Source organism: Caretta caretta, chromosome 24 (assembly GCF_965140235.1).
Source record: "Caretta caretta isolate rCarCar2 chromosome 24, rCarCar1.hap1, whole genome shotgun sequence".
NCBI classification, from domain to species: Eukaryota; Metazoa; Chordata; order Testudines; family Cheloniidae; genus Caretta; species Caretta caretta.
Window position 1 is genome coordinate 6,603,017 of NC_134229.1, and position 24,267 is coordinate 6,627,283.

The 24,267-nt window shown below is 52.7% G+C and overlaps 1 protein-coding gene across 1 annotated transcript in view; it reads right to left on the reverse strand.

Moving 5' to 3' along the window:
- The window catches only part of SV2A (synaptic vesicle glycoprotein 2A), a 57,274-nt gene extending 34,892 nt beyond the window's left edge, over positions 1 to 22,382 (reverse strand). Inside the window, exons 1-2 of the mRNA XM_048828082.2 lie at positions 22,162 to 22,382; positions 4,788 to 5,692 (exon numbers count right to left, since the gene is read on the reverse strand). Of these exons, the coding sequence (XP_048684039.1) occupies positions 4,788 to 5,376 (589 nt within the window). The 5' untranslated portion in view covers positions 5,377 to 5,692; positions 22,162 to 22,382. The remainder of the gene's footprint in view (positions 1 to 4,787; positions 5,693 to 22,161) is intronic.
- Positions 22,383 to 24,267: the final 1,885 nt, after the last annotated feature.

Sequence of the window (24,267 nt, forward strand, 5' to 3'; positions counted from 1 at the left end):
GATTTTCTCCTGCTTGCTTTCATTTGGATTTAATTCCCACTAAGCTCTTTGCGACAGTGCCGAAGCCTGGAGGGGCTGTCAGTGGTGCAGGGAGATAAGCTGGGGGCCCGTTCACATTGGCTAAATTATGCCGGTATTCGAGGACGGCAGGGGAAGGAGGACGACGACACGGGGGGGAGTCACCGACTGTCACTGCCAGCCGGGAGCTCTTGCCCGCCGCAGCATCCAAAGGGATTTCAGAGCATGAGCCCCCCTAGCTACAAATCCAGCTCCCCACCCCCTATTTCCAGCTCGGTTCTACCAAGCGAGGTGCTTGCCTGAGCCCTTCGCTGTCATTAGCCTCACTATTATCCGGGTGCGAATCCCACCTGGGCTACAGCCTGTTGGGTGACGCAAGAGGTCTGGTCTACATCCCAGCCACTGAGCAAATCCTACAGGGCATCAGCCTCTTACATGGCCTCTTTGCGCCTCAGTTTCCCCCTCTAGTCTGATTTCCTGTATATCACAGGCCAGGGAGGAGCTCCAAAATAATTCCGAGAGCAGATCTTTTAGGAGAAACAGTAGCACAGCCAGGAATAGAACCCAGGAGTCCTGACTCCCCAAATAACCCTGCTCTCCCCACTAGATCCCATTCCCCTCTCAGACTATAACCCTGCAGTCCTAACTTCCAGATCCAGGCTCTAACTGCAGTTTGACTTTCAAGAGTCCTCCTGACACTCCACGGAGCAGCACCTCATCTCACCAGCTACTTGCCTGGTCATTGGCCTTGCTCAACTACTGGAGGCAAACAGAACTTAAAAAACAAAAATGAAACGGGGGGCAGCAGCTGACAGGTGCCATGGGTGAGGGCTGCAGCCTCCACAGACCTGGCTACGAATCCTAGCTACTGGCACCAGAAAAGAAAAACAAAAAAAGGGCCATAAAGACTGAAGTCCACTCTCATCCCTCGCAGGACAAGGCTAGGGCATCAGGGTATTGATCTGGGTGCACCTCACAGTCCACCGGGGATTTATCCTACATGGGGTTGGGATGGAAAGACATGGGCTGAGCCGGGGAGTCTGGGGGAAGCCCGGGGCTGGAACAGCAGGGGGCTGCAGGTTGGGATTGAGGGGCACCCAGGCCCCTGACTCTAACCACTAGACCCCACTGCCCTCCCAGAGCGGCGACTAGAACCCAGGAGTCCTGGGGTTCCTGGTCCCTTCCTGCTCTCCCCACTAGACCACTCTCCCTCTCACAGCCCGCCCTCGAAGGAAGCGAGGGGGATGAACCCTTCCCCAGTTATTGAACCTAGACTTAAAGGCACGAGAACTCCCTCGCCCCTGGCTCCCTGGGCTCCAGCCCATGCTCTGCTTCACCAGCTGTAACACTCCGGGGGGGGGGGGGGGGAAGCAATACTTCATTTAAAGCTCTGCTGTTTCCAGCCGTCACACCAACCCAACAGCGCTCGATCCTTTGGCCAGCACTCTGCCCCTCACTAGGGAGAGGCAGCTACTGACCAGGCCTGTATGGAACAGGATCTCCCACCCCGGGCTGCCCCCTCCCTCCCAAGCCAGGAGCCTTCCTTGTAGCCAGGGCCAGCATAAAGGAATCTGGGAGGCAGCAAAGGACAGCATATCAGGCAGCAGAGCTGCTCGAGAGGAAGGCCGGCCTACTGGTTAGGGCTCCAGCCCTAACCCTCAAGAGGCCCGCATTCAAGTCCCGGTTCTGCCAGTAACTTGCTGCGTGACTTTAAGCAAGTCACTTGCTGCTCTGTGCCTCAGTTTCCCCACCTGTAACTATGGCTCACAGGGGGTTGGGAGGACCAGTCCTTTCATGACTGAGGCACGGATACACTATGGTGGCGAGGGTCAGGCAGAGCCCTGCCCGCACAGGTCCCATTGCTCCTTCAACTACTGTGCTGCAGACAGTTGGCCCTGGGGTTCTGGTCCAAGCTCTAGAAGGGGAGTAGGGGCAAGTGGTTTCCGCAGAGGACTGAGTGTCAGGATTCCTGGCTTCTACTCCCAGCTCCTTCACCAATTTGCTAGGTGACCTAGGGCAAGTCGCCACCTCAATATCTGCCTCAGTTTCCCCATGTGTAAAGCAGGGATAACGATACAGACCCATCTCCTGGGGAGGCTTATTCTGGAGGGACAGCGCAGCCTTAGTCCCCCAGGGACCTACCCAGAACCCTTCCCTAGGGGGCAAGGGGCTTCCTCTCCTGGCTCCTAGGTTACGGCAGAGCTGCCTGCCACGTATCCCTGCCTGCCTGCTCTGGGAAGGCAACACCCCATCCCCCAGAGGAGGTGGCGACCGGGGTGCAACTCTGACAGCAGCAAGCGTGGCTGCACTAACCGGGGACGGAGCCCTCTCACCCCTCCAAAGACACGGACATGGAGGGAGATCTGGGATCTCAGTCTGGGCTGAAGAGAAAATCAATGGCCCAAAAGAGCCGCTAGCCACCTCCATACAACCCAAACGCAAAGGCCTGGCCCAGGCAGGGATACTGTCATACCCAGCTCGGGGGGGGGGGGGGGGGGGGAGGGCGTCCCCTGAAACAGCCTCCTGGGGGGGGCCTCAGGAGCTGCACCCCCTTCCCCCACACAGCTGGGGCATGCCGTCTCTACCCGATAGGGGACACTGCCTCCAAGGGGAAGCCAGTGCATCCTCCCTGGCCCGGGCATGTCTTGCATGTCTGGTCTTGGAGCCGGGGGCTGCTAGCCAAGAATCTTGCAGCGGATTCAGCTGTGGACTGAAAGCCCCTCCAGACTCCAATGCTCTAGTTAGCCAGAGATGTGGCAGCAGGACACAGGTAGCCCCCACCCCTCAAGGCTCCCCAGCCACACTGCCAGTGTCAGAGGGTCGGGGTGGGCTGTTGGCTCTGTCTGGGACGTTCACTCCTCAGGCTGCGTGGCGAGGAAGGCCTGTGGGCCACGGAGGAGGCTCTCCCACCTCAGGCAGCAGACACTCTAGGTGGCGGGGGGGGGGGGTGTGCCGGTTCCTCCGAAGCTGGACCAAATCTACAAGTTATCGATATTGGTCCGTCCTCTCCCTCCCCTGCCGCCCCTCACAGCTTCCTTGGGCCTGCATCTCCCAGCTGCACTGGCCTTTCCCACCAGGCTCCCATCACGCGGGCACCAACACTGACTCAGCAGGAATCAAAGCCCGCAGGGACACACTCAGGAGAGAGCCAGGTGCCAGACAGCTAGTTCCCGAGACCCTATCTTCATGGCCGTGCAGGGGTTGGGAGGAGAGCTGCTGGCCTTTAGCCACCAGGACGGACAGTCAGGGACACACAACGGACTCAGGACAGAGTGGGCATGTCTCAAAGCCGAGGGAGGGGCTGAGAGTCAGGACTCCTGGGTTCCAATCCCAATTCTGGGAGGAGTGCGAGGTCTACTGATTAGAGCAGCAGCCTGTGGGAGTCAGGACCCCTATGTCCTATTCCCAGCTCTCTAACTGTATGCGAGACCCAAGTCATTTCACTTTGCTGCTTCCCAGGGGAAGGATATTGACCAGCCTTAGGGGATGGACCACAGGGCCTGACCTGCAAGACACTTTGAGATTCTCCTGCAAAGAGGTGAAGAGCCATGACAAACCAAATCCAGGACTACCAAGGACTTGGTGGATTTCAATAAGGCACAGGGCAGATAGAACTCAACCTCTCACCCCAAAAACCAAGTCCCTGCCTCTTTAGAACCCCCGTCCGCTGTTAGCAGTACAGGGGCTATGAGACAGAGCTTGGGAGATCCGATTCCATCTGCCAGAGAGCAGTGGCATGCCTCAGACACACACACACACAGCAGCTCATTAGCTGCTGCAGAAATAACGTGAGCCAAAAATGAAAACCCCCATTGGAGGGGCGGGAGGAGGGTACAATGCACCCACTGGGAAAGCAATTTGTAGGACCCTTGTGGAGAAAGACTACCCTGGGTTCACACAGCACAGCCAGGGCAGAAACCCCAGTTGCCATGTGCTAGGGGAGAGGCAGAGAAAGCTGCTTGAGCCTCTCCCAGCTTTCCAAGGTGGCCTGCAGCCATGGGCCAAAAGAAAAACACAAATTGCAGACATGCCTGGCTAATCGGGGCCCGGATCCCATTCTGGCCATGCCCTGTGTGCACGGTGGGTTCAACCTGTGCTATTAAACCAACAGGGGTCTGCCTGGGGCTGGGAGCCACTTTTACCACTTTTGCCCCCAACAGCATGGTACAGAGCTGCAGCACACCAGTCGAGAGCCCAGAAGGGAGAATAATCTGAATTCACACTCGGAGCCAGCGTCCTCCCCATTTTGGTGGAAGTGCAACTCGGGGCTTCTGCAAAACCCCATCCGCTATCCCACTGCACACACCAATTACTCTAATCTCATAGGAGCTTGGGACAGTGAGGGGGCTCTCTGCACACGGAATCCTGAGCCTTGCAGGTGGTGGTGGTGGTGGTGGGCAGACCCAACTGAAAGGCTTTGTAGCCAGGGGGGCTCCCCAAAACATTGGCTTGAACCGGCAATGCGCTAACCTTGAGAGTGCTGTGCACTCAAAATGACTTCACACAGCTCTCCACAGCAGAGCACTCCCACGTGCATTTGGGAGCAGGACACCAAGAGGGGTGGGGATGCCAAACTAACTTTCAGTCACGAGGACCCCTCTCCACACTGAGCCAAAGGGAGTGCCTATATCTCTCTGCCTCCCTTCCCAGCATGCACTGCTTCGGGCCTATAGTGGCTAGGCTCCCTCCGGGAACACGATCCCCCAGAATGCCTCTTTCCCCTTTGAGGGTCAGCATCCCCCCGCCCTCCTGGCATCCCAAGGACTTACCCAGCATGCCTTTGTTGGAGTCTGACAAGCACATGTCCTTCTCGGCGCTAGGGAGGACAAAGCCCACCACGAAGACCTCCACGCCATCGGCCATGAGGGCCAGCCCCAGCACAAAGTAGAGCGTCCACTGGAAGCGCCCGTGGCCGCACTCCTGCAGGATGAGCTCATACTGCTGGGCCAGCTCCTCCTTGTCCTTCTTCTTGTCCCCTTCCAAGTCCTCGAAGTCTCTGAACTCGCTCACCACCTGCTGGTTGTCGGCCAGGTGGTCCCCGGCCTTCAGGGACTCATTTCGGGGGATGCCCTGGTACTCGCCCTCGTAGATCTCGTCATCCTCATCATGCCCTTCGGTGGCATCGCTGGAGGCCCCTTCCTCGTCGTTGGCCGACTCGCCGCGGTAGTAGCCATCCTGGGGCTGGTAATCCTCATCCTCCTCATCCTCCTCGAAGCGGGAGTAGGAGCGCTTGGTGTATTCATCCTGCATGCGATCCACGCCCTTGCCCATCTTCTTGGTGGCATGCTTCTTCACCTCCTTGGCAATGTCCTTTGCCCCTCGGATGAAGGCCGTGCGGTCCCTGAACCCCTCATCCATGGCTCTGCCCTGGCCGACGCCCCACCTTCAGATCTCACAGGCGTGAGGAAGAAGAGGATGGGAACCGCCTTTGACGAGGGGCGGGGGGTGGAGGGCAGGTCTTCCTGGATGAGCACGCAGGGCCCCTCCCCGTCTCCTCAGGCCAGGGGGCAGCGGTGGGAATCTTTGGCGGGCAAGGAGGACGCAGCTTTCCAACGGCGGCCAATCGAGGTCACTGAACCGCGACCCATTCGCTTAATCCAGGCTTGAGACGCCGGAGCAGCCAGGCAGGTCGATTGGGCGATTCTCCCTTGGGTGGCAGTAGATGGAGACGGTCCTGGGAGGGTAACAAACACAGAGGGGGGCGTTATCAGGCAGGAAAGGGCATCCGTGCTCCCTCTCTCAAGAGCCAGTTCCCAGCGGAGGAGGCTGCTGGCTGTACTGCGTGGCTGGGGAACAATTCAATTCAATACCACGTGGCTGGGGAACAATTCAATACCTAGCCCCTAACGTCGAATGAAGGACCTCAAAAACGCAACAGGCAAAATTACAGACAAGGTTTTTCAGTGGTTTGCCAAGCAGGATGCGAGACGTTGGCAGAGGTCCCCTGAAAACCCACATTTGGAAAATGATTAAAATACGCTGACAGGGCAGCTGCTCCGCTGTAGCACTTTGAGGAAGACGCTCTAAGCCGAGGGGCGAGAGCTCTCCTGTTGGCACCACAGTGAGAAGCAGTAGCTAAAAAGCAAGATGACAATGAATAACTGAGGATGACCCAGGCAGAGCGGACGATGATACCAAGACATGAGGCCAATTGCTGAATGGTAAAGAAGGAGGAGGATGCGTTCGTTTGATATTGATGGAATGTCCGTGGTTTACTTTCGAATAACTAACAGGGTGCCTTGCCCAGAGGCTGGAGAGCTTGGGGCTAAACCAACCCTGATTACAAGATGGGGCCCACCTGAGGGGAACCAGGTGGTCCAATGTAAAAGGCAGGAGGAAGGGGCAGGGGTGTATCTGGGTGAGAGAGAGAGAAAGGAAGAGCGAACAAACCAACGAACACACAAACACTAACTTGGAAGCAGGGCCAAAGGGCTCCAGCCAGAGAGAGCTGGCAGAAGCAGGTGGAGCTTACGATTGGGGGCTTCCTTGATGACTGGTTTGGATTATTTTGCAGTTAAGGACTCTGAGCTTTGCATGAACTTTATTTGCCATTAAGCCAGCCTGAGTCAGGGGTGCTGTGAGTCACAACACAGGCTATAGATTTCAGAGTAGCAGCCGTGTTAGTCTGTATCCGCAGAAAGAAAAGGAGTATGATGAGATTACTGGCTCTGTGGATGAGGGGAAAGCAGTGGATGTGTTGTTTCTTGACTTTAGCAAAGCTTTCGACACGGTCTCCCACAGTATTCTTGTCAGCAAGTTAAGGAAGTACGGGCTGGATGAATGGACTATAAGGTGGGTAGAAAGCTGGCTAGATTGTCGGGCTCAACGGGTAGTGATCAATGGCTCCATGTCTAGTTGGCAGCCGGTATCAAGTGGAGTGCCCCAAGGGTCGGTCCTGGGGCTGGTTTTGTTCAATATCTTCATAAATGATCTGGAGGATGGTGTGGATTGCACTCTCAGCAAATTTGCGGATGATACTAAACTGGGAGGAGTGGTAGATACGTTGGAGGGCAGGGATAGGATACAGAGGGACCTAGACAAATTGGAGGATTGGGCCAAAAGAAATCTGATGAGGTTCAATAAGGATAAGTGCAGGGTCCTGCACTTAGGATGGAAGAATCCCATGCACTGCTACAGACTCGGGACCGAATGGCTTGGCAGCAGTTCTGCGGAAAAGGACCTAGGGGTGACAGTGGACGAGAAGCTAGATATGAGTCAACAGTGTGCCCTTGTTGCCAAGAAGGCCAATGGCATTTTGGGATGTATAAGTAGGGGCATAGCCAGCAGATCGAGGGATGTGATCGTTCCCCTCTATTCGACATTGGTGAGGCCTCATCTGGAGTACTGTGTCCAGTTTTGGGCCCCACACTACAAGAAGGATGTGGATAAACTGGAGAGAGTCCAGCGAAGGGTAACAAAAATGATTAGGGGTCTGGAACACATGACTTATGAGGAGAGGCTGAGGGAGCTGGGATTGTTTAGTCTGCAGAAGAGAAGAATGAGGGGGGATTTGATAGCTGCTTTCAACTACCTGAGATGTGGTTCCAGAGAGGATGGTCTAGACTATTCTCAGTGGTAGAAGAGGACAGGACAAGGAGTAATGGTCTCAAGTTGCAGTGGGGGAGGTTTAGGTTGGATATTAGGAAAAACTTTTTCACTAGGAGGGTGGTGAAACACTGGAATGCGTTACCTAGGGAGGTGGTAGAATCTCCTTCCTTAGAAGTTTTTAAGGTCAGGCTTGACAAAATCTGGCTGGGATGATTTAATTGGGGATTGGTCCTGCTTTGGGCAGGGGGTTGGACTAGATGACCTCCTGAGGTCCCTTCCAACCCTGATATTCTATGATTCTATGAGTACTTGTGGCACCTTTAGAGACTAACAAATTTATTTGAGCATAAGCTTTTGTGAGCTACAGCTCACTTCATCGGATGCATGCAGTGGAAAATACAGTAGGGTGATTTTATATACACAGAGAACATGAAACAATGGGTGTTACCATACACACTGTAGTGAGAGTTATCAGGTAAGGTGAGCTATTACCAGCAGGAGAGAAAAAAAACAACACCTTTTGTAGTGATAATCAAGGTGGACCATTTCCAGCAGTTGACAAGGCTATGTGGAGTACTTCTGGGGTCTGCCAGAGGGGACTAACAAGAGTAAAACCCTTTCAAACACTCCCCCGGGCACAATAAACAGCCACACTGCTACAGACAGCATAGACGGGAGGATGGAAAAACAAATCATGAAAACGTGGGTCGATGGAGAACTGGGTATGTGTGATGTTAAATAACGGTGGCTGCAGGAAAGCTAACGACTCTAACGTGGAAATGTAGAAGAACCAAGTGAAAGAGGGCCCAAGTCAGAGAAATACCAGACCGGAAACGGAAGGAATGAGACTGAAGGAAAAGCCTGGAGGCCAGAGAGTGAGACAGCCATCAGGAAGGATAGGAAAGCGTCCCAGAACTTGGGTCCGCACCTGTTCCATTTTCTCTCTCTATTGTCTGGCATAAACATATGATCGGAAACTATAAGTGACAATTGTCTGAAAATGTATAAATAAAGATGAAAATTGATTAAGCCTAAATTAAGTGGACTCATGCCTCAGTTTCCCACCTTACAGAGCCTAACACCATGGGCTCTGTGGTAGATTGAATTTGTGTTAAAATCACAAGCTATCATTTGAATTTGCAAGCTAGAGGGCTCAGCCAGGAAGTGTCCAGTCAGAGTCAGCTCTGCAGAGAGCCAGCTTAGAATAAGGTGGGGTGAGTTGTGCTGCTCCACTTTAGGGAGCAGCCTGCTTTGTCTCTCACTGGTTTTGGGTCCCTGGGTGTTACCATTCTGGAGTTTAAGTAATAAAGTCATGTCCCAGGGCAACCTTCCACCAAGAGTATTCATGGTTTTTATCTAACTTTCCTGTGCGTATGTCTAAACATAACAGGGACCCGATCCAGGACTGGTGCTTTAGGTGCTACCATAATACACCTAATAGCAATGAACATGTACAGCGCCTAGCACCATGGGGTCCTGGCCCATGGCTGGGACTCCTAGGTGTTACGGTATTACAGATAAATAACTTTTAAAAGATCCCCATGTTCTCCAAGCCAGGATTCCAAGTCATTAGTAATTTTGGAGGTCCAATTTATGACACCATGGAAGAGAGGGATTTTCAGACAGTGCTGACCCCCATCCTCTGAAAACAAGGCCCCTCTTAGGTGTCAAGTCTTGCCAGTGTGTTTGGGTGCTCCTTTTGAAAAGCCTGGCTGGTATTTTGCTTTTAACCAGCACCTTCTGTCCATGAAACAGAAGGAGCTTGGCCAATGCTAACTCAGCCCCATTGCTTCGCTATGAAATGGCCTTGGCCTCTAAACCATCTGCTGTGGAAATGCAGACATCCCTGGGGTGGGACACAGGGGCTGTTTAACAGCCGCATAGCACACGTTTGAGACAGGAATTGAAGAATGCTATGAGACCACAACTGCAAGTGGAGACGTAGGACAGCAGAATGTAAAAGGCCCTGTCTTCCTGGCCCCAGAAGTCAGCTTCATAAACACTAACATATCACCAGGGCTTTAGCCACCCACAAGAGCTCAGGATCTTGGTCTCCCACTGCATCAAACAGGTGGCCCCTCCAGCTGCACAGTTCCCTAGCACCGTGCTGAGCCACTGACTCCATACCAAAGGGAAGAGCGCCCCTGCGGCATCACCAGTGTCACTTCCTATGCCACCAGGGTCCTGCTTGGAGATCTACCATCCAAAGATCAATGTAGCCCAACCATGCTTAGCTTGGAAAAGCCGAGTCATAGCTGGGGATGACCTGTGGCAGCATGGAAATTGATTATTAATATTGTCTATATAAGAATCCCCATATCTAGCTCTGGTCATCCCCAAGCTATCCAGAAACTCTCCCAAGCCAAGTACGGTTCAGATAGGTTGATATTGGGATGAGAGATCTCACTATTTATATATAGTTATTCTCAAAGGTGCCATCAGCTGACAATCACAGACATAGTCCATGGCTGTTCCAAGAACTCCCTTTCAGAATCAATGGAAGGAGCAGTTAAGCCCCTTTATGTAGTCGAGACAGCTACAAACAATGGAAGGACTGCCCAAGGCAGGTCAGAGCTGAGCTTGATGGGCTTGGGAGCAAGGGGGGTGTGGGGGGGTATTCCCTAGCTGCAAGTGCAAGGGCTAAGTTATCAGTTTTGAAGGCCTTGTGTGTTGGAGGCAGAGAGGCAGGAGAAGCAGTTGTGAGCATGATCCTGGGAGGAAGCAGAGAGAGAGAGATGCTTGGGCACAGTGCTCGCTGGAGTGGCAGACATGGGAATTTCTGAGCAAGGAAATTGCCTGCTGTTTGTTGCTCCCGGGTTCAGGCAACCAGGACTCTGAGGACAATTTTTTTTTTTTAGTGGTAAATAATCAAGGTTCCCCCCAAACAATATCCCTGGCTCGTATCAATATTTTACAGTGCAATTTCCCTTAAGCAGCCATTCCAGGGCTCAAGAGACAGAGCTTAACAGGGCTGAGCCTTCTTATTAAGGGGGAGGAAACTTTTCAAAGAGCAGTGGTGAAAGTTGGGCTCTTAGATCTCCAGTTAAGTCTCTAAATAAGGGGCCTGATTTTAAGAAGTGCTGAGGACCCAAGAGCCCCCATTTGGCCTCAGATAGGAGCTGCTGGGTGACTCCGTACTTGAAACATCAGGAGACTTATTTAGCAGCTTCAATAAGGATTTAAGGATGGGATTTACAAAACCAGCCAGGGCCCGGATCCCCAAAGGGATTTAGACGCCCCATTCCCATTGATTTCCTTTGAAGATGTGACTTAGTCAGAGACCTGTGATCCTCTCAAGCTCACCCTACCTACTTGTGAGAATCTTGGCCAATACATTTGGGAGATGCTTTGGGACATTCTTCCGAGACAAGCCTCTTGAAGAAGATCCCCTGCATTGGAATAAGAAGTGGATTTCGCAAAAGGACGGTAACATCCCAGCAAGGCACAAAGACCCTATTACACACAAATCACAGACCAATTGGCCATAATAGAGATGCCAACAACTCTGTGCCAGCCGAAGCTAGTGGGAAATAAACCTGCCACTGTATACTTTAATATGCCGATTATAAATGATACGGCAGGCAGACCAGAGAGAGCAAAGCTTAATCATTTCTAGGCTGGCCTGAGGACCCTCCTTTCCCAATAGCCATAGGGGAAGGGGGTTGGGATAGTTCATGAATGGCCAAGAGGTATATGAGAACCGATTTGCAACACACGCCCCCCAGCTCAGCCCCTGCAGGGAAGCCCTAGCAAGCTGACGCTGGAGCATTCTGAAATGCCTGCAGGGGAAAATGACCCAGTCGCTGTACCTTGACCATGATGGAAATAGTGGGGTCCAGGGACTCTGGACTCCTGGGTTCTATTCTTCTGCCTCACACGCACATGGCAGAGGAGGAATCGTACAGAGGGGGAACCGAGATGAAGAGACATGCCTAGCATCACACAGGCAGTCGGGGGCAGAACCTTTTCTTGAACCCAGATTTCCCTCCTCTCAAGCCTGCGCATTTGCTGCCAGGCCGGCCTCACTCCCTGCTGTCCTACGTCGGAGGGAAAACGTCAACAAGGGAGGCTGACGCGCAATTGGGATCGGGGACCTGGCCAGGGCGGGGAGATGAGCCCTGGTGACAGCCCGGAGAGCACCAGATAACACACAGATAACAAGGCTGTCAATGGCTTCTGGGCAAGAGTTCCCGTTTCCTGCTTGTAGACTCCAAGCAGGGGCTTGGCAACTGGCCCCCTGCTCCCTCGCAGCCTCATGCTGGCCCAGGGGCCTAGCGGAGTGGGGCTTGGTGCTGTCCAGGCCAGTCTGGCGAGCCGTCACCTCAGAGCAGGATGTCTACAGGAGTGGGAAAGCTGTGCCACAGGCAGCATCAACAGAGCACCCCATCGAGAGGAGGGGACAGCGGGTGGGGGAAGGACCCGGCTATGGACAGCAGGGATGGCTAATGGGGGAGGAAGGATTCCCTAGCGGGCAGCACGCCGGCCTGAGACTCAGCAGGGCCCTGCTGTTTGACCTTGGCCAAGCCACGTCCCTTCTCCAGGGGGCTGTTTTCCACCCCACCCTGTGTCTATTTACACCGCTTCTTGCTGGCACCAGACCATGGCGGGCGAGGGAGCAGCGGCTCCTTGATCCCAGCCTGTTTGCCAGGGGACACCTGCAGCGCCCTAAAGGATGCGCAGCCGCCCTCTCTCCTCACCAGGAAGGGGCTGCTGCGGGGAAGCGGGGGCGGCCAGTTCAGCCCCAGCAGGCACCAGAGAAAGTCCTGGAGGGCTGCATCCAATTCTGGTCATCGCTGTGTAGAAAGGATGTAGAGAAACTGGGAAGGATCCAGAGGTGAGCGACCAAGGTGGTCCAGGGGCTGGAATGCCAGAGCTGAAGGAGCAAAGGCTGAAGGGACTGGGTATGTTTAGTTTGGAAAAGAGGAGATGAAGGAGGGTTTCTTCAGGTATGTTGGCAACAAGAAGAAAGCCAAGGAAAGTGTGGGCCCCTTACTGAATGAGGGAGGCAACCTAGTGACAGAGGATGTGGAAAAAGCTAATGTACTCAATGCTTTTTTTGCCTCTGTTTTCACTAACAAGGTCAGCTCCCAGACTGCTGCGCTGGGCATCACAAAATGGGGAAGAGATGGCCAGCCCTCTGTGGAGATAGAGGTGGTTAGGGACTATTTAGAAAAGCTGGACGTGCACAAGTCCATGGGGCCGGACGACTTGCATCCGAGAGTGCTGAAGGAATTGGCGGCTGTGATTGCAGAGCCATTGGCCATTATCTTTGAAAACTCGTGGCGAACGGGGGAAGTCCCGGATGACTGGAAAAGGCTAATGTAGTGCCAATCTTTAAAAAAGGGAAGAAGGAGGATCCTGGGAACTACAGGCCAGTCAGCCTCACCTCAGTCCCTGGAAAAATCATGGAGCAGGTCCTCAAAGAATCAATCCTGAAGCACTTGCATGAGAGGAAAGTGATCAGGAACAGCCAGCATGGATTCACCAAGGGAAGGTCATGCCTGACTAATCTAATCACCTTCTATCATGAGATTACTGGTTCTGTGGATGAAGAGAAAGCAGTGGATGTATTGTTTCTTGACTTTAGCAAAGCTTTTGACACGGTCTCCCACAGTATTCTTGTCAGCAAGTTAAGGAAGTATGGGCTGGAAGAATGCACTATAAGGTGGGTAGAAAGCTGGCTAGATTGTCGGGCTCAACGGGTAGTGATCAATGGCTCCATGTCTAGTTGGCAGCCGGTATCAAGTGGAGTGCCCCAAGGGTCAGTCCTGGGGCCGGTTTTGTTCAATATCTTCATTAATGATCTGGAGGATGGTGTGGATTGCACTCTCAGCAAATTTGCGGATGATACTAAACTGGGAGGAGTGGTAGATACGCTGGAGGGGAGGGATAGGATACAGAAGGACCTAGACAAATTGGAGGATTGGGCCAAAAGAAATCTGATGAGGTTCAATAAGGATAAGTGCAGGGTCCTGCACTTAGGACGGAAGAACCCAATGCACAGCTACAGACTAGGGACCGAATGGCTAGGCAGCAGTTCTGCGGAAAAGGACCTAGGGGTGACAGTGGACGAGAAGCTGGATATGAGTCAGCAGTGTGCCCTTGTTGCCAAGAAGGCCAATGGCATTTTGGGATGTATAAGTAGGGGCATAGCGAGCAGATCGAGGGACGTGATCGTTCCCCTCTATTCGAATTTGGTGAGGCCTCATCTGGAGTACTGTGTCCAGTTTTGGGCCCCACACTACAAGAAGGATGTGGATAAATTGGAGAGAGTCCAGCGAAGGGCAACAAAAATGATTAGGGGTCTGGAACACATGACTTATGAGGAGAGGCTGAGGGAGCTGGGATTGTTTAGCCTGCAGAAGAGAAGAATGAGGGGGGATTTGATAGCTGCTTTCAACTACCTGAAGGGGGGTTCCAAAGAGGATGGCTCTAGACTGTTCTCAATGGTAGCAGATGACAGGACGAGGAGTAATGGTCTCAAGCTGCAGTGGGGGAGGTTTAGATTGGATATTAGGAAAAACTTTTTCACTAGGAGGGTGGTGAAACACTGGAATGCGTTACCTAGGGAGGTGGTAGAATCTCCTTCCTTAGAGGTTTTTAAGGTCAGGCTTGACAAAGCCCTGGCTGGGATGATTTAACTGGGAATTGGTCCTGCTTCGAGCAGGGGGTTGGACTAGATGACCTTCTGGGGTCCCTTCCAACCCTTATATTCTATGATTCTATGATTCTATGATTCTAAGGAGGGGGACGTGGTAGCGGTCTTCAAATCCTTGCAGTCCCTACTAACCCTCTGGTACTATGAAAGCTCCCTGCCCAGGGGATCATCTCCCCAAGCCCTGGCCAGCCCACAGCCCGCCCCACACACCTATACTAGCTCGCCAAAAAGCCAGTAACACAGAGAGGGCCTCTCTCTCTGAGACAGGGCCAGTTGAAGCGCCAGGCCAGGCAGAACCAGCCCCTGCCCCCAAACTCCCCTGGGGGCAGAAGCAGCACTCCTGGAGGAATATCTTTCATCCAAGCCGCAAGTGCCCTAGATACTGTTGAGAGAGGGAGAGGGAGGATTATCAGGGGCATTCCAGCAGTACCTGGAGGTCCCCACCACCTGAGACCAGGGCCCTGTTGGGTGCTGCGCAGACCTCTCGAGAAGCGCACACTTCAGGGCTGGAGCCCACTGTTACCTATTCCAGATGAGGGTGAGACCCATGGGCTGGGAGGGTAGATTATCCCACCTCTGCTACTGTGGGGTTCTTACCCCTTCCTTTGTCGGCCACTGGGCTAGGCAGACCTGGGGTCGGAGCCAGTCTGGCAGTGCTTGTGTTCCCCAAGGAGTCATGCACCGCTACCCTGGCAGCATGAATTCACAGCCAAACAGCTCTCCCTAGCAGGGAGCTTCCCCCAGGGCCAGCTGGCATTGCCCTCGGCTCAGTTCTGGTCCGTTCCTCTGCCGGGGGCTGGGGTGGGGGGCAGATCTGGACTCTGCAGTGGGAGAACGGCCCCGCCAGACCCACACACGGGCAGATGGTTGGTGGCAACCATCTTCAAGAGGCAGGACATCTGCAGCTCAGAGCGCTACTCTGGGCGGATGCTGATCTCACTCATGCGGACATGACTGCCGCCACTGATGCTCATGGGGGGATTGTCTTTAGTTCTCCCCACATGCACCCAGCTGGGCCCGGGTTTGCAGCAGTTCCGGGCATGGCAGGAAGCGCTCAGCGGGGTCGCAGGCCCAGTTGCAGGCTGGCACGGGGCGGAGGCCGGGGGGAGAGAGAGAAGAGGCCGGCCTGGCTTTGTTTCCCAAGCTGAACCTCATTTAAAAGCACATTTCTGGGTATTCATTTCCTATGCTTCTTAAAGGATACTGGGAATCACAGGGGCCTCTCCCTAGCAGCAGAGCCCTGCAATGCTCCTCAGTCCCAACCCGCAGCCCCCTCTAATGTTCCACACCTAGGCTCCCCCCCCAAATCCCAACCCACAAGCCCTCAGCCAGGCCAGCTCTGGGCCCCCTCCTGCTCCCCAGCTCTGCCGCTGCCCCTCAATCCCAACCTGGAGGCCCATCCACCCACCCACCCAGCTGTGCCAGAGCACCCCAACCCTGCTCTGCAGGGCCCCGCTCCCTGCCATCCCACCACTTTTCCTAAAGGAAGCTGCCAGTCATGCTATAGGAAACAGAGACATCCACGAGGAGGGGCGCGAAGGCCAACAAACCCATAAGCCGATCCCCAGTTACAAACCCAAGTCTCTGGGAGAAGGGGGCCAGAGCAGGAGACCAGCCAGAGCAAAGGAAGCCTGGCATTTTGCCATCGCCATCTAGCCCCTGGGGCAAACACAGATCACAGACTCACCGGACCCTAACCCGGCTCACGACTTAATGGTGCTTTTGCCACCTTGGAGCCCTTGAGGCCCTGGGCTCACAAGAAGGGCTGCTTGTCACAGAACTAATCCAAACCCTGCGGCTGCATTAACCCTTCCACATTGCGTGGCCAGTAGCTGCTTTAGGGGACTTGCCTAGTCCTACTGGCCAGTGAGTCAGTGGCCTTATGGGAGTGCGGGGGTCTGTGTTCCCCTGAGTGATGCAGCCAGCTTGCAGCATCTCTCAGGTTGCCCAGCACCCAGCTTCCCATGGATTCAGTGGGGCAGCCAGTGAGTTGTCCCTCATGTTGTGTCAAACCTAGAGAGAACAGACCTTCCTGGGCTATCCAAGCCCCTGAGCCATGGGGCAGCTGTGAAGATGGCCCTGGGAGCCCTGGATCCACAGGCACAGCTCCCTGCCCCTGCCCGGTCCTGTCCCCCATAGAACTCCCTGCCCTCATGACAGAGAAAGTCACCCCACCTTGCCCATCCCCCAGCACATGGTCTGATCACGCCAGCCCCTCCAGCCTGTGGAAGGGGCTGCCCCATAAGGCGCAGTAACATGAGCGCTGGCGGGAGGGCGAGGGGTTTTCTGTCAGAAACATGACAAAATGAACAAGCCCTCGGGACACACCTCCTGCCAGCAGTGACCCGCATGCATAGCAACTGAGCCCAGCTGTCCCATAACACACAGCCTGGCCTGGCACCATTTTGTGGCCACTGCGTGGTTCGCCCACCTGTCCCCTTCTGGTGGGTGCCTGGGCCACAAAGAGCCTGCTACAGCCTTGAGACACTGGAGAGGGGCCTTTGAGCTCAGGCCGGAGTGGACCGTGCCATTAAATCCAGAGGGCCTGGGTTCAACCCTGCTGCCACTGCGGGCCAGGTATGAGTAAGTTTACGGAGCCACACTGGGCTGCTGCCCTGCATCCATTCATACCAGTGCCGAGGGGTGTCTGCCATCGCCAGGTCAGAGCGGCCGTGTTCCCACATCCAGCTTCCACTGGTGCCCGAGGTGCAGGGCAATGGAGGAAACAGTTAAATAAAGGTCCCCACGATACCCTGCTCCCTTCGCTGCTCAGGGATGAAACTGACTGGTCCGGACACAGCAGCTGGGCTGCTGAGGGCTCACCGTCCACTAAGGTTGCCAATTTTGATTGGACATATTCCTGGAGGTTTCATCACAGGACATAGTCCTGGAGGGCTGGCAACCTTACTCCCCAGCTCTCAGCATCTACACCAACTCCGCCTTGGGAGACCTGGGTGTGTGGCACCCAGAGACCATGGTGGTGGGCATGGGATACGAACCTAGATAGGATCAGTTCTGCCTAAGCTGCACCCATGCTGACTAACACAGGGAAAAGGACATGGCCATTCCAGGTGCTTCATCCCAACCCCCCCAGTGAGGGGCAGTTACCATCAGAGATGGGTCGAGAGCGGCTCCCAGATCTGGGATCTCAGCAGCTTCAGAGCCGGATGCAGAAGACCAAACTGCATAAGAGGATGGGTCTTTAAACCTCAGGCACTGCACACTCCACCTAACGCAGGGGGCAGGTGCGCTCTTATGCACAGAGCCCTGCAAATCTGCAGATATCCACAAACCATGTTCGGCATCCACATCCAATCCGCAATTTTGTATCCACGCAGGGCTCTGCTTAGGCAGCCAAAAGCATCCCAGCCCAGCTACTGGCCCTCCTGCCTTTCGCCCTGGTTGGCAATAAAAATTGTCCCTAGCCAAGCAAAAATATAGGCCATTTACCAGGTGGATAAGACAGGCAGTGGGGGAGCGGTGCTGGCAAAGAGCCTTTCCTAGAGGGGTCGCAGCGCCATCTCGTTCTTCTAGCAGAGCACCCTGCCTGGTGACCCAGCCTCGCCCCTGACCTGGGCTCTGAAATGCATCTGGGCACCCACTGCATTGCCAGTCCCAAAAAACCCAGAGCAGGCTGGGAATTTTCCAGTTAATTTTTTGTCCTTTGTTGTTGTCAGCAAAATGCCAATTTTTCCAGCAGAAACGTTTCGGTTTGGAAAGGGGCAGCGTGTGTGTGTGTGCGGGGGCGGGGCGGGGCGGGGGGAGTTTCAACCTTTTCTACATGAAAAATTCCCGTTTTCTGGACAAACAACTTTTTTGTTTTGAAATGAACGCGAAAGCATAGGGGGTTAACAATGGTCAAAACCAAAATGAAAATGTGGCAGTTGACCCAAGCCAGATTTTTTTTTTTTTTTTTGCAAGCTGTCAGTTTGCGCAAGTTTTCAAGATGGACTTTTCATCCTGATTTGGCAAGGGACATTTTTTTCGACCTCTCCAAAAATGTTTGCAGGACGGGAAGACCAGATCCCGCCCTGCTGTGCTGAGACCCCTGCGGAGATGACAGACAGGCCAGTGTGTGGCGGGATACTAATTCACAGTCACTTTCAGGGAGATGTTTCCAGAAAGGGTTGAAGGAGCAATGAATATCGGCAGAATCCAGGCCGGCAGCTAGAGAGAGCGGAGCGTTTGTGCCTCGAATTGCTGGGGGGGGGGAGGGGGCAGGGCAGGTTGGAAGACGAGCAAATGCCCAGATCTTCACAAGCTTCAGCTCGTTCATTGCAAATGATGTTCCCCTTCGGGCAGTGCTGGCAGGTCAGGCTTGTGAGGGACTGCAGAGAACAGAACTAAGCCGGGCTCTTCCCCCAGGTCTCACTGGCAGGCCTGCTTGTTTCCTACAGCTGAGCAGGCTGGTAACTGGATCTGCAGGGCCTGCTGGCAGAGGCTACTGGAAAGCGAGGGGTGCAGAATGCCCCCTACAGAGGGTCGCTAGGCAGGGATGCATCTGACAGGGAGACGCGTACAAACGGATTTCACCGAGGATCCCCCCTGCAGCCAAGGAAACGCTTAGATCACCCCCAGTGACAAAGCTGGGACCAGAGTGATTGCAGGGACCCGGTGGCAGTGGGAGGAGACATGCTACAGAAACGGCCACAGCAGTTCTTTGCCCCGTCCAGCCACTTCCCTCTGAGGGGCTCATAACACTTTACAATCACCAACGAATTCAGGCCGCAATGCCCTTGTGAGGGTGGGGTCACTGTCCACATTTTACAGAAGAGGAAACTGAGGCACAGAAGGGCGTGACTTGCCCAGCATCATGGCAAAGCTAGAGAGACTCCCAGGACTCTGTTCTAACCACTGCCCCACTCTCCTTTCCCTTCAGGGCCTGACCAAACCACTGCCAGAGCAGTGGTCAAACACTCCAGCCCAATACACATGCCTACCTCCTGCTGATGCCAACGGGAGCCAAGCCAGGATGAAGAAACCAGCCTGGGCCACTTGGCATGAACGGGTACAGCTCCACTGGCACGGGATGTGTTTGAAGGTGAGATCTCAGGAGGGAATAGGGAAGATACATTCAGGAACGCATCCCTCAGCCAGCCAGCCAGCCACTTCCCCCAGAAAGACTATTTTTATCTTCGGCAGCACAAACACACCTGAGAACAGTGTGTGTGTGTGTGTGAGAGAGAGAGAGAGAGAGAGAGAGAGATGGGGTGGGAGGAAAGGGGAGAGAAAAAAATGCACGAATAAAAGTGTAAGTCAAGCAGGATGAAACAGACCTGGCCATTTATGTACTGTGTGTCAGAGAGTGGGGGGGCATGATTTCAAGTTAAAATTAGCCCTTCTAAAATAATAATGGCTGCACCTCCCATCACCCCTGGATGTGGGAGCAAGCAGCGCAGCCTGACCACATCACCTATACATCCAGCCATGCAATCTACTTGCCCACCCTTCCAAGGAGGATGGAGAAACCAAGGGTAACCAAGTTGCAGTGGGGGAGGTTTAGGTTGGATATTAGGGAAAACTTTTTCACTAGGAGGGTGGTGAAACACTGGAAAGTGTTACCTAGGGAGGTGGTGGAATCTCCTTCCTTAGATATTTTTAAGATCAGGCTTGACAAAGCCCTGGCTGGGATGATTTAGTTGGGGATTGGTCCTGCTTTGAGCAGGGGGTTGGACTAGATGACCTCCTGAGGTCCCTTCCAACCCTGATATTCTATGATTCTATGTAATTCACTCACCTAAAGGGCAGGGGATGAATTGTTACTTGACCTAGGCCAGTGGGATTTTGCAGAGCAGGGCCAGTGCGTGTGTGGATCAGGCACCTACAAAGCAGACAGCTGGGATAATGCATCTTCTGAGAGATTGTGTGTGAGTGTGAGAGAGAAGGCAGGATTTAAATGCAAACTGGGGAGTCAAAAATAGATAGTGCTGACTCTGCATTCTCTGTGTGCGAGCCACAGTCACATCCGTACACATTGTACGTATCCCTGCACACCCCAGGTAGATCACGTTCACACAAACCGACTCGAAAAAGCTATTAAAAATGTAAATCTGCAGAAGAGAAGAATGAGGGGGGATTTGACAGCAGCCTTCAACTACCTGAAGGGGGGTTACAAAGAGGATGGAATTCAGCTGTTCTCAGTGGTGGCAGATGACAGAACAAGGAGCAATGGTCTCAAGTTGCAGTGGGGGAGATCTAGGTAGGATATTAGGAGAACTATTTCACTAGGAGGGTGGTGAAGCTCTGGAATGGGTTACCTAGGGAGGTGGTGGAATCTCCATCCTTAGAGGTTTTTAAGGCCCAGCTTGAGAAAGCCTTGGCTAGGATGATTTAGCTGGGGATTGGTCCTGCTTTGAGCAGGGGGTTGGACTAGATGACCTCCTGAGGTTCCTTCCAACCGGGGGCGGCTCTACCAATTTTGCCGCCCCAAGCAGTCGCCGCCGAATTGCCCAAAAGCCGCGGCGGCCGGAAAAGCAGCGGGGCTGCCGCCGAATTGCCGCCCCATTTTGAATGCCGCTCCAAGCACCTGCTTGGAAAGCTGATGCCTGGAGTTTGCCCTGCTTCCAACCCTGATATTCTATGATTCTAAGAGCTGGCAACAGCTCATTTCTGAATGAACGACGCAATGTGCTTTTAACGAACACAAATTACCTCCTACGCCCATTCCCCCTCTCTGAACAACCCCATCCAAGTTCCTTTATGCGGGCTCAAATAATACGAGAAGGGACGAAAGGTGCTAAGTTTTAAATAAACAAATTAGCGTCCTTGAAGAAAACAATGTGACCCGCTTCTTTATGACAAGGTCATTCTCACCCAGCTAACACCATCTCCAGTCTCCTCACCAGTCCCTTTTTTCCTTTCGATATTCACTAAAGCCATGTCAAGGCAGTTATATTTACTGCGACGCAGCTGTACACTTAGGGACTCGACAAGGGAGAAGGGGAAATCTAGATGTAATTAGATCTATCGGAACAAGGTCATAGGCTCTTCTCCTCCCTGGTAGAAATGATGGTTTTTAAAGCCATAATCTAAGCCATAATTCTTAGCAGCTGTGTCAAGGCAGTTTATGAAGGATTGAAGCTGTTTAAACCCAGAGCTAGTTTTGATGTTAAGAGAATCTACAAGCAGACATTTCATCGTCAAAGTTGGAATCCCCCAAAATACCCTCCTACGCATATAAATACATTGCTGCTATTTAAAATCTGTACCAAGATTTAAGCTGAGCATCTCAGCAAATAAACACTATCAGCAGTTTCCAGACAAGGTTATTTATTTTTGAACCCATTTCCTTTTGCCATTTCTTTGATCAGAGCTGTTGATCAATACAGTACTTACTCCTGGGTTTAAAAGAGTGGTTTAGTTAAACACACACTTATAAATCCCAAATGTGCCAAAGACGATTTGTTTGGTTGGATTGGAAAGGGTTGGGACTTGAGTTAACAAGTGATTTCGCTTCATTTGAAACCCCCGTTCTTTTAGAGACCTCCTCATAGACCAACAAAAACCATGGCGACAATAGATAATGAGAGTTTTTAAATCTACAGTCCCCAAGGTCATTTTCCAACACATTCACTCGCTCCCAAATCCGGTACAGATTTCTTCCCCTGTTCAAGACGCGTGGGTTTCATCGATATAAATAACCATCCCTCCAATGAGATGCCCATCACCCAACCTACCAAAGATCTATCTGCATAGATTCCAAGCTGTAGGATAGCTGGAATAACCGGGGCAAGTGAGATGACCGGACGCTATTAACACTCATACACAAATAAAAAGACAGACAAAACCTAGAGGCAAGGTTTTTCAGGACAAAATGGCCACACCAAAGGGGGAGGGGGGAAAAAACCCAAAAAAACCTTTCTACATCAACAACTATGTATCCAATTATACTAATTAAAGCACCTTGTTTTTACAAAGACATTTGTTTTCCTCCTTACCTGTGGTCTATACTCCGCTCTGCCACAGCCCTCCTTTAAGTATCTGTCTCGCGTGATATTATGAAGGATGCTCTGGCAGGGATACAGGAAGGAAATAGCTCATGGGTACCAGAACGAGCATTAGCATCGCAGCCTTCTACACACACACTGAACATTGGGAGAGTCCATTGTAACAGCCCAGGGAAGGGTGGCGGCAGGACCGGCTGCTATAGAAAATGAAACAGAGAAGGAGGAGGGGTTGTCTTTTTTTTTTAATGAACCAGGAAAAAAAAGAGAATGCCTCCCCCAGCCGGTTACCCATCCATGTGGGAATCTTCTGCAAGATCAGGTTGCCTCCGTCAGGGACGAGATTTCAGTTTAACCTGCTTCACTGAAATGCACTGAAGGAGGTGAGACTGACTGATGGTGTATTATTAGTCAGTTTCATCTGATAGCTGCCCCTGGACAGCTTTGCTGGGAGGAATGGCAGCAGCAGAAAGACACTTTGTGTTTGTGTTTGTTTTTGCTCGGAGATGCTCGCAGTCACCTATCGCAATTTTTCGCCCCCCCCTTCCCCCCCAACCCATCACAACCGCAGAGACACAGCACACTGCATTTAAATGTGATTTTTCAAACAGGAATCAATGGCTTTCTTGTGGGGGGGAGGAAAACCAAACAAACCCAAATCCTTGATGTTAGCCATTTAAATTACACATCTCAATACAGCAGAGTTAAACTATCTAGATTCTCTGGCCCCCGTTACTGGGGGTATTCGAGCGGCTCGGTCTTGGAGTTATTTTATCCTCACCACGCTCCAGTGAGGTAGGATGGAGAACTGAGGCACGGAAAGATTAATTGACTTGCCCAAGGTCACTCAGAGAGTCTGTAGTGAAGCAGGGAATTGAAGCCAAGTCTTGTAGATCCTAGGTTAACATCCTAACTGTGGGATTGTCCTTCCTCTGTGCATGAGCTGCACACAGCCACCGCCTAAGGCCTGGCCCACACTAAACATTTTAGACTGACAGAGCTCCATCGCTCTGCGGTGCAAAAAAGGCAACCTGAGCGCTGCAGCTGTGCCAACCTAACCTCTGGGGTAGAGGTGGCCGAGTCAATGGAATAATCCTTCCGTTGACCTTGGTGCCACCGCTGGGGGAGGGGCAGTTCCTACAGAGCTGGAAAAAACCCCTTCAGCCGCTGCAGAATAGTTGACACGATGGGGATCTCTGCCGCTGGAGTTCCCGCTGCGGAGACAAACCCTGAGTAATGCAGGGTGCACAGTGGGCTTGGAAGATCAACTGCGGTCTGCAACAGTGCGACAACCTTCCAACTTCCAGGGCATTAGTAGGGCTTACCTTTCAATCAGCCACCAAAGTTTCTTCGTTATGGTGTTTCATTTCCCTTGGAGAGGAGGAAGTGGGTTGGGTTTGGGGGTTTTTTTTTTTTTGGTTGGTTGTTTTTTTAAGCGGGGGAAAGTTTACAGCAAAGAGTCCAGTGAATGCATCCGATGAAGTGAGCTGTAGCTCACGAAAGCTTATGTTCAGATAAATTGGTTAGTCTCTAAGGTGCCACAAGTACTCCTTTTCTTTTTGCGAATACAGACTAACACGGCTGCTACTCTGAAACCTGAAATAATATTGTAAAAAACCTGTGGTTACAGAGGACTTCACTGTTACTGCCATGATGCCGTTCAGGACTTCACAGAAACAGCAAGGATAGAATTCTAATCCTCCTGTGCCAAATGTGTAGGGCCTTGCCACTTGAGCTAAAGGAGAATCACCGTTAGTTGTATGCAGTATAGGGCCAATGACACACAGCTAAGCAGTTCCAATTATTTACAGGGGAGGGCAGTGGTGCAGGCAGTAGCCAGCTCCTTAAATTATCTTATTTGGATCCCAAGCCTCAGGTAACAAAGCATCAGAGGGAGATACACTTTCTTCCAACACTGAACAAGGAACTTTAATAAGTAAAACGGTATCATCCCTGAAGCTCCCCCGTATCTCTTGCTCCGCTCCTGCCTAGAACCTTCCCCAGCCCTCTGTCCAGGCTGACTCCTTTGTACAGGCTTAAAAGAAACAATCTTTACTCAAAACCCAAGAGCCATGAACTCAGAGGATCTTTCTAAGCAGT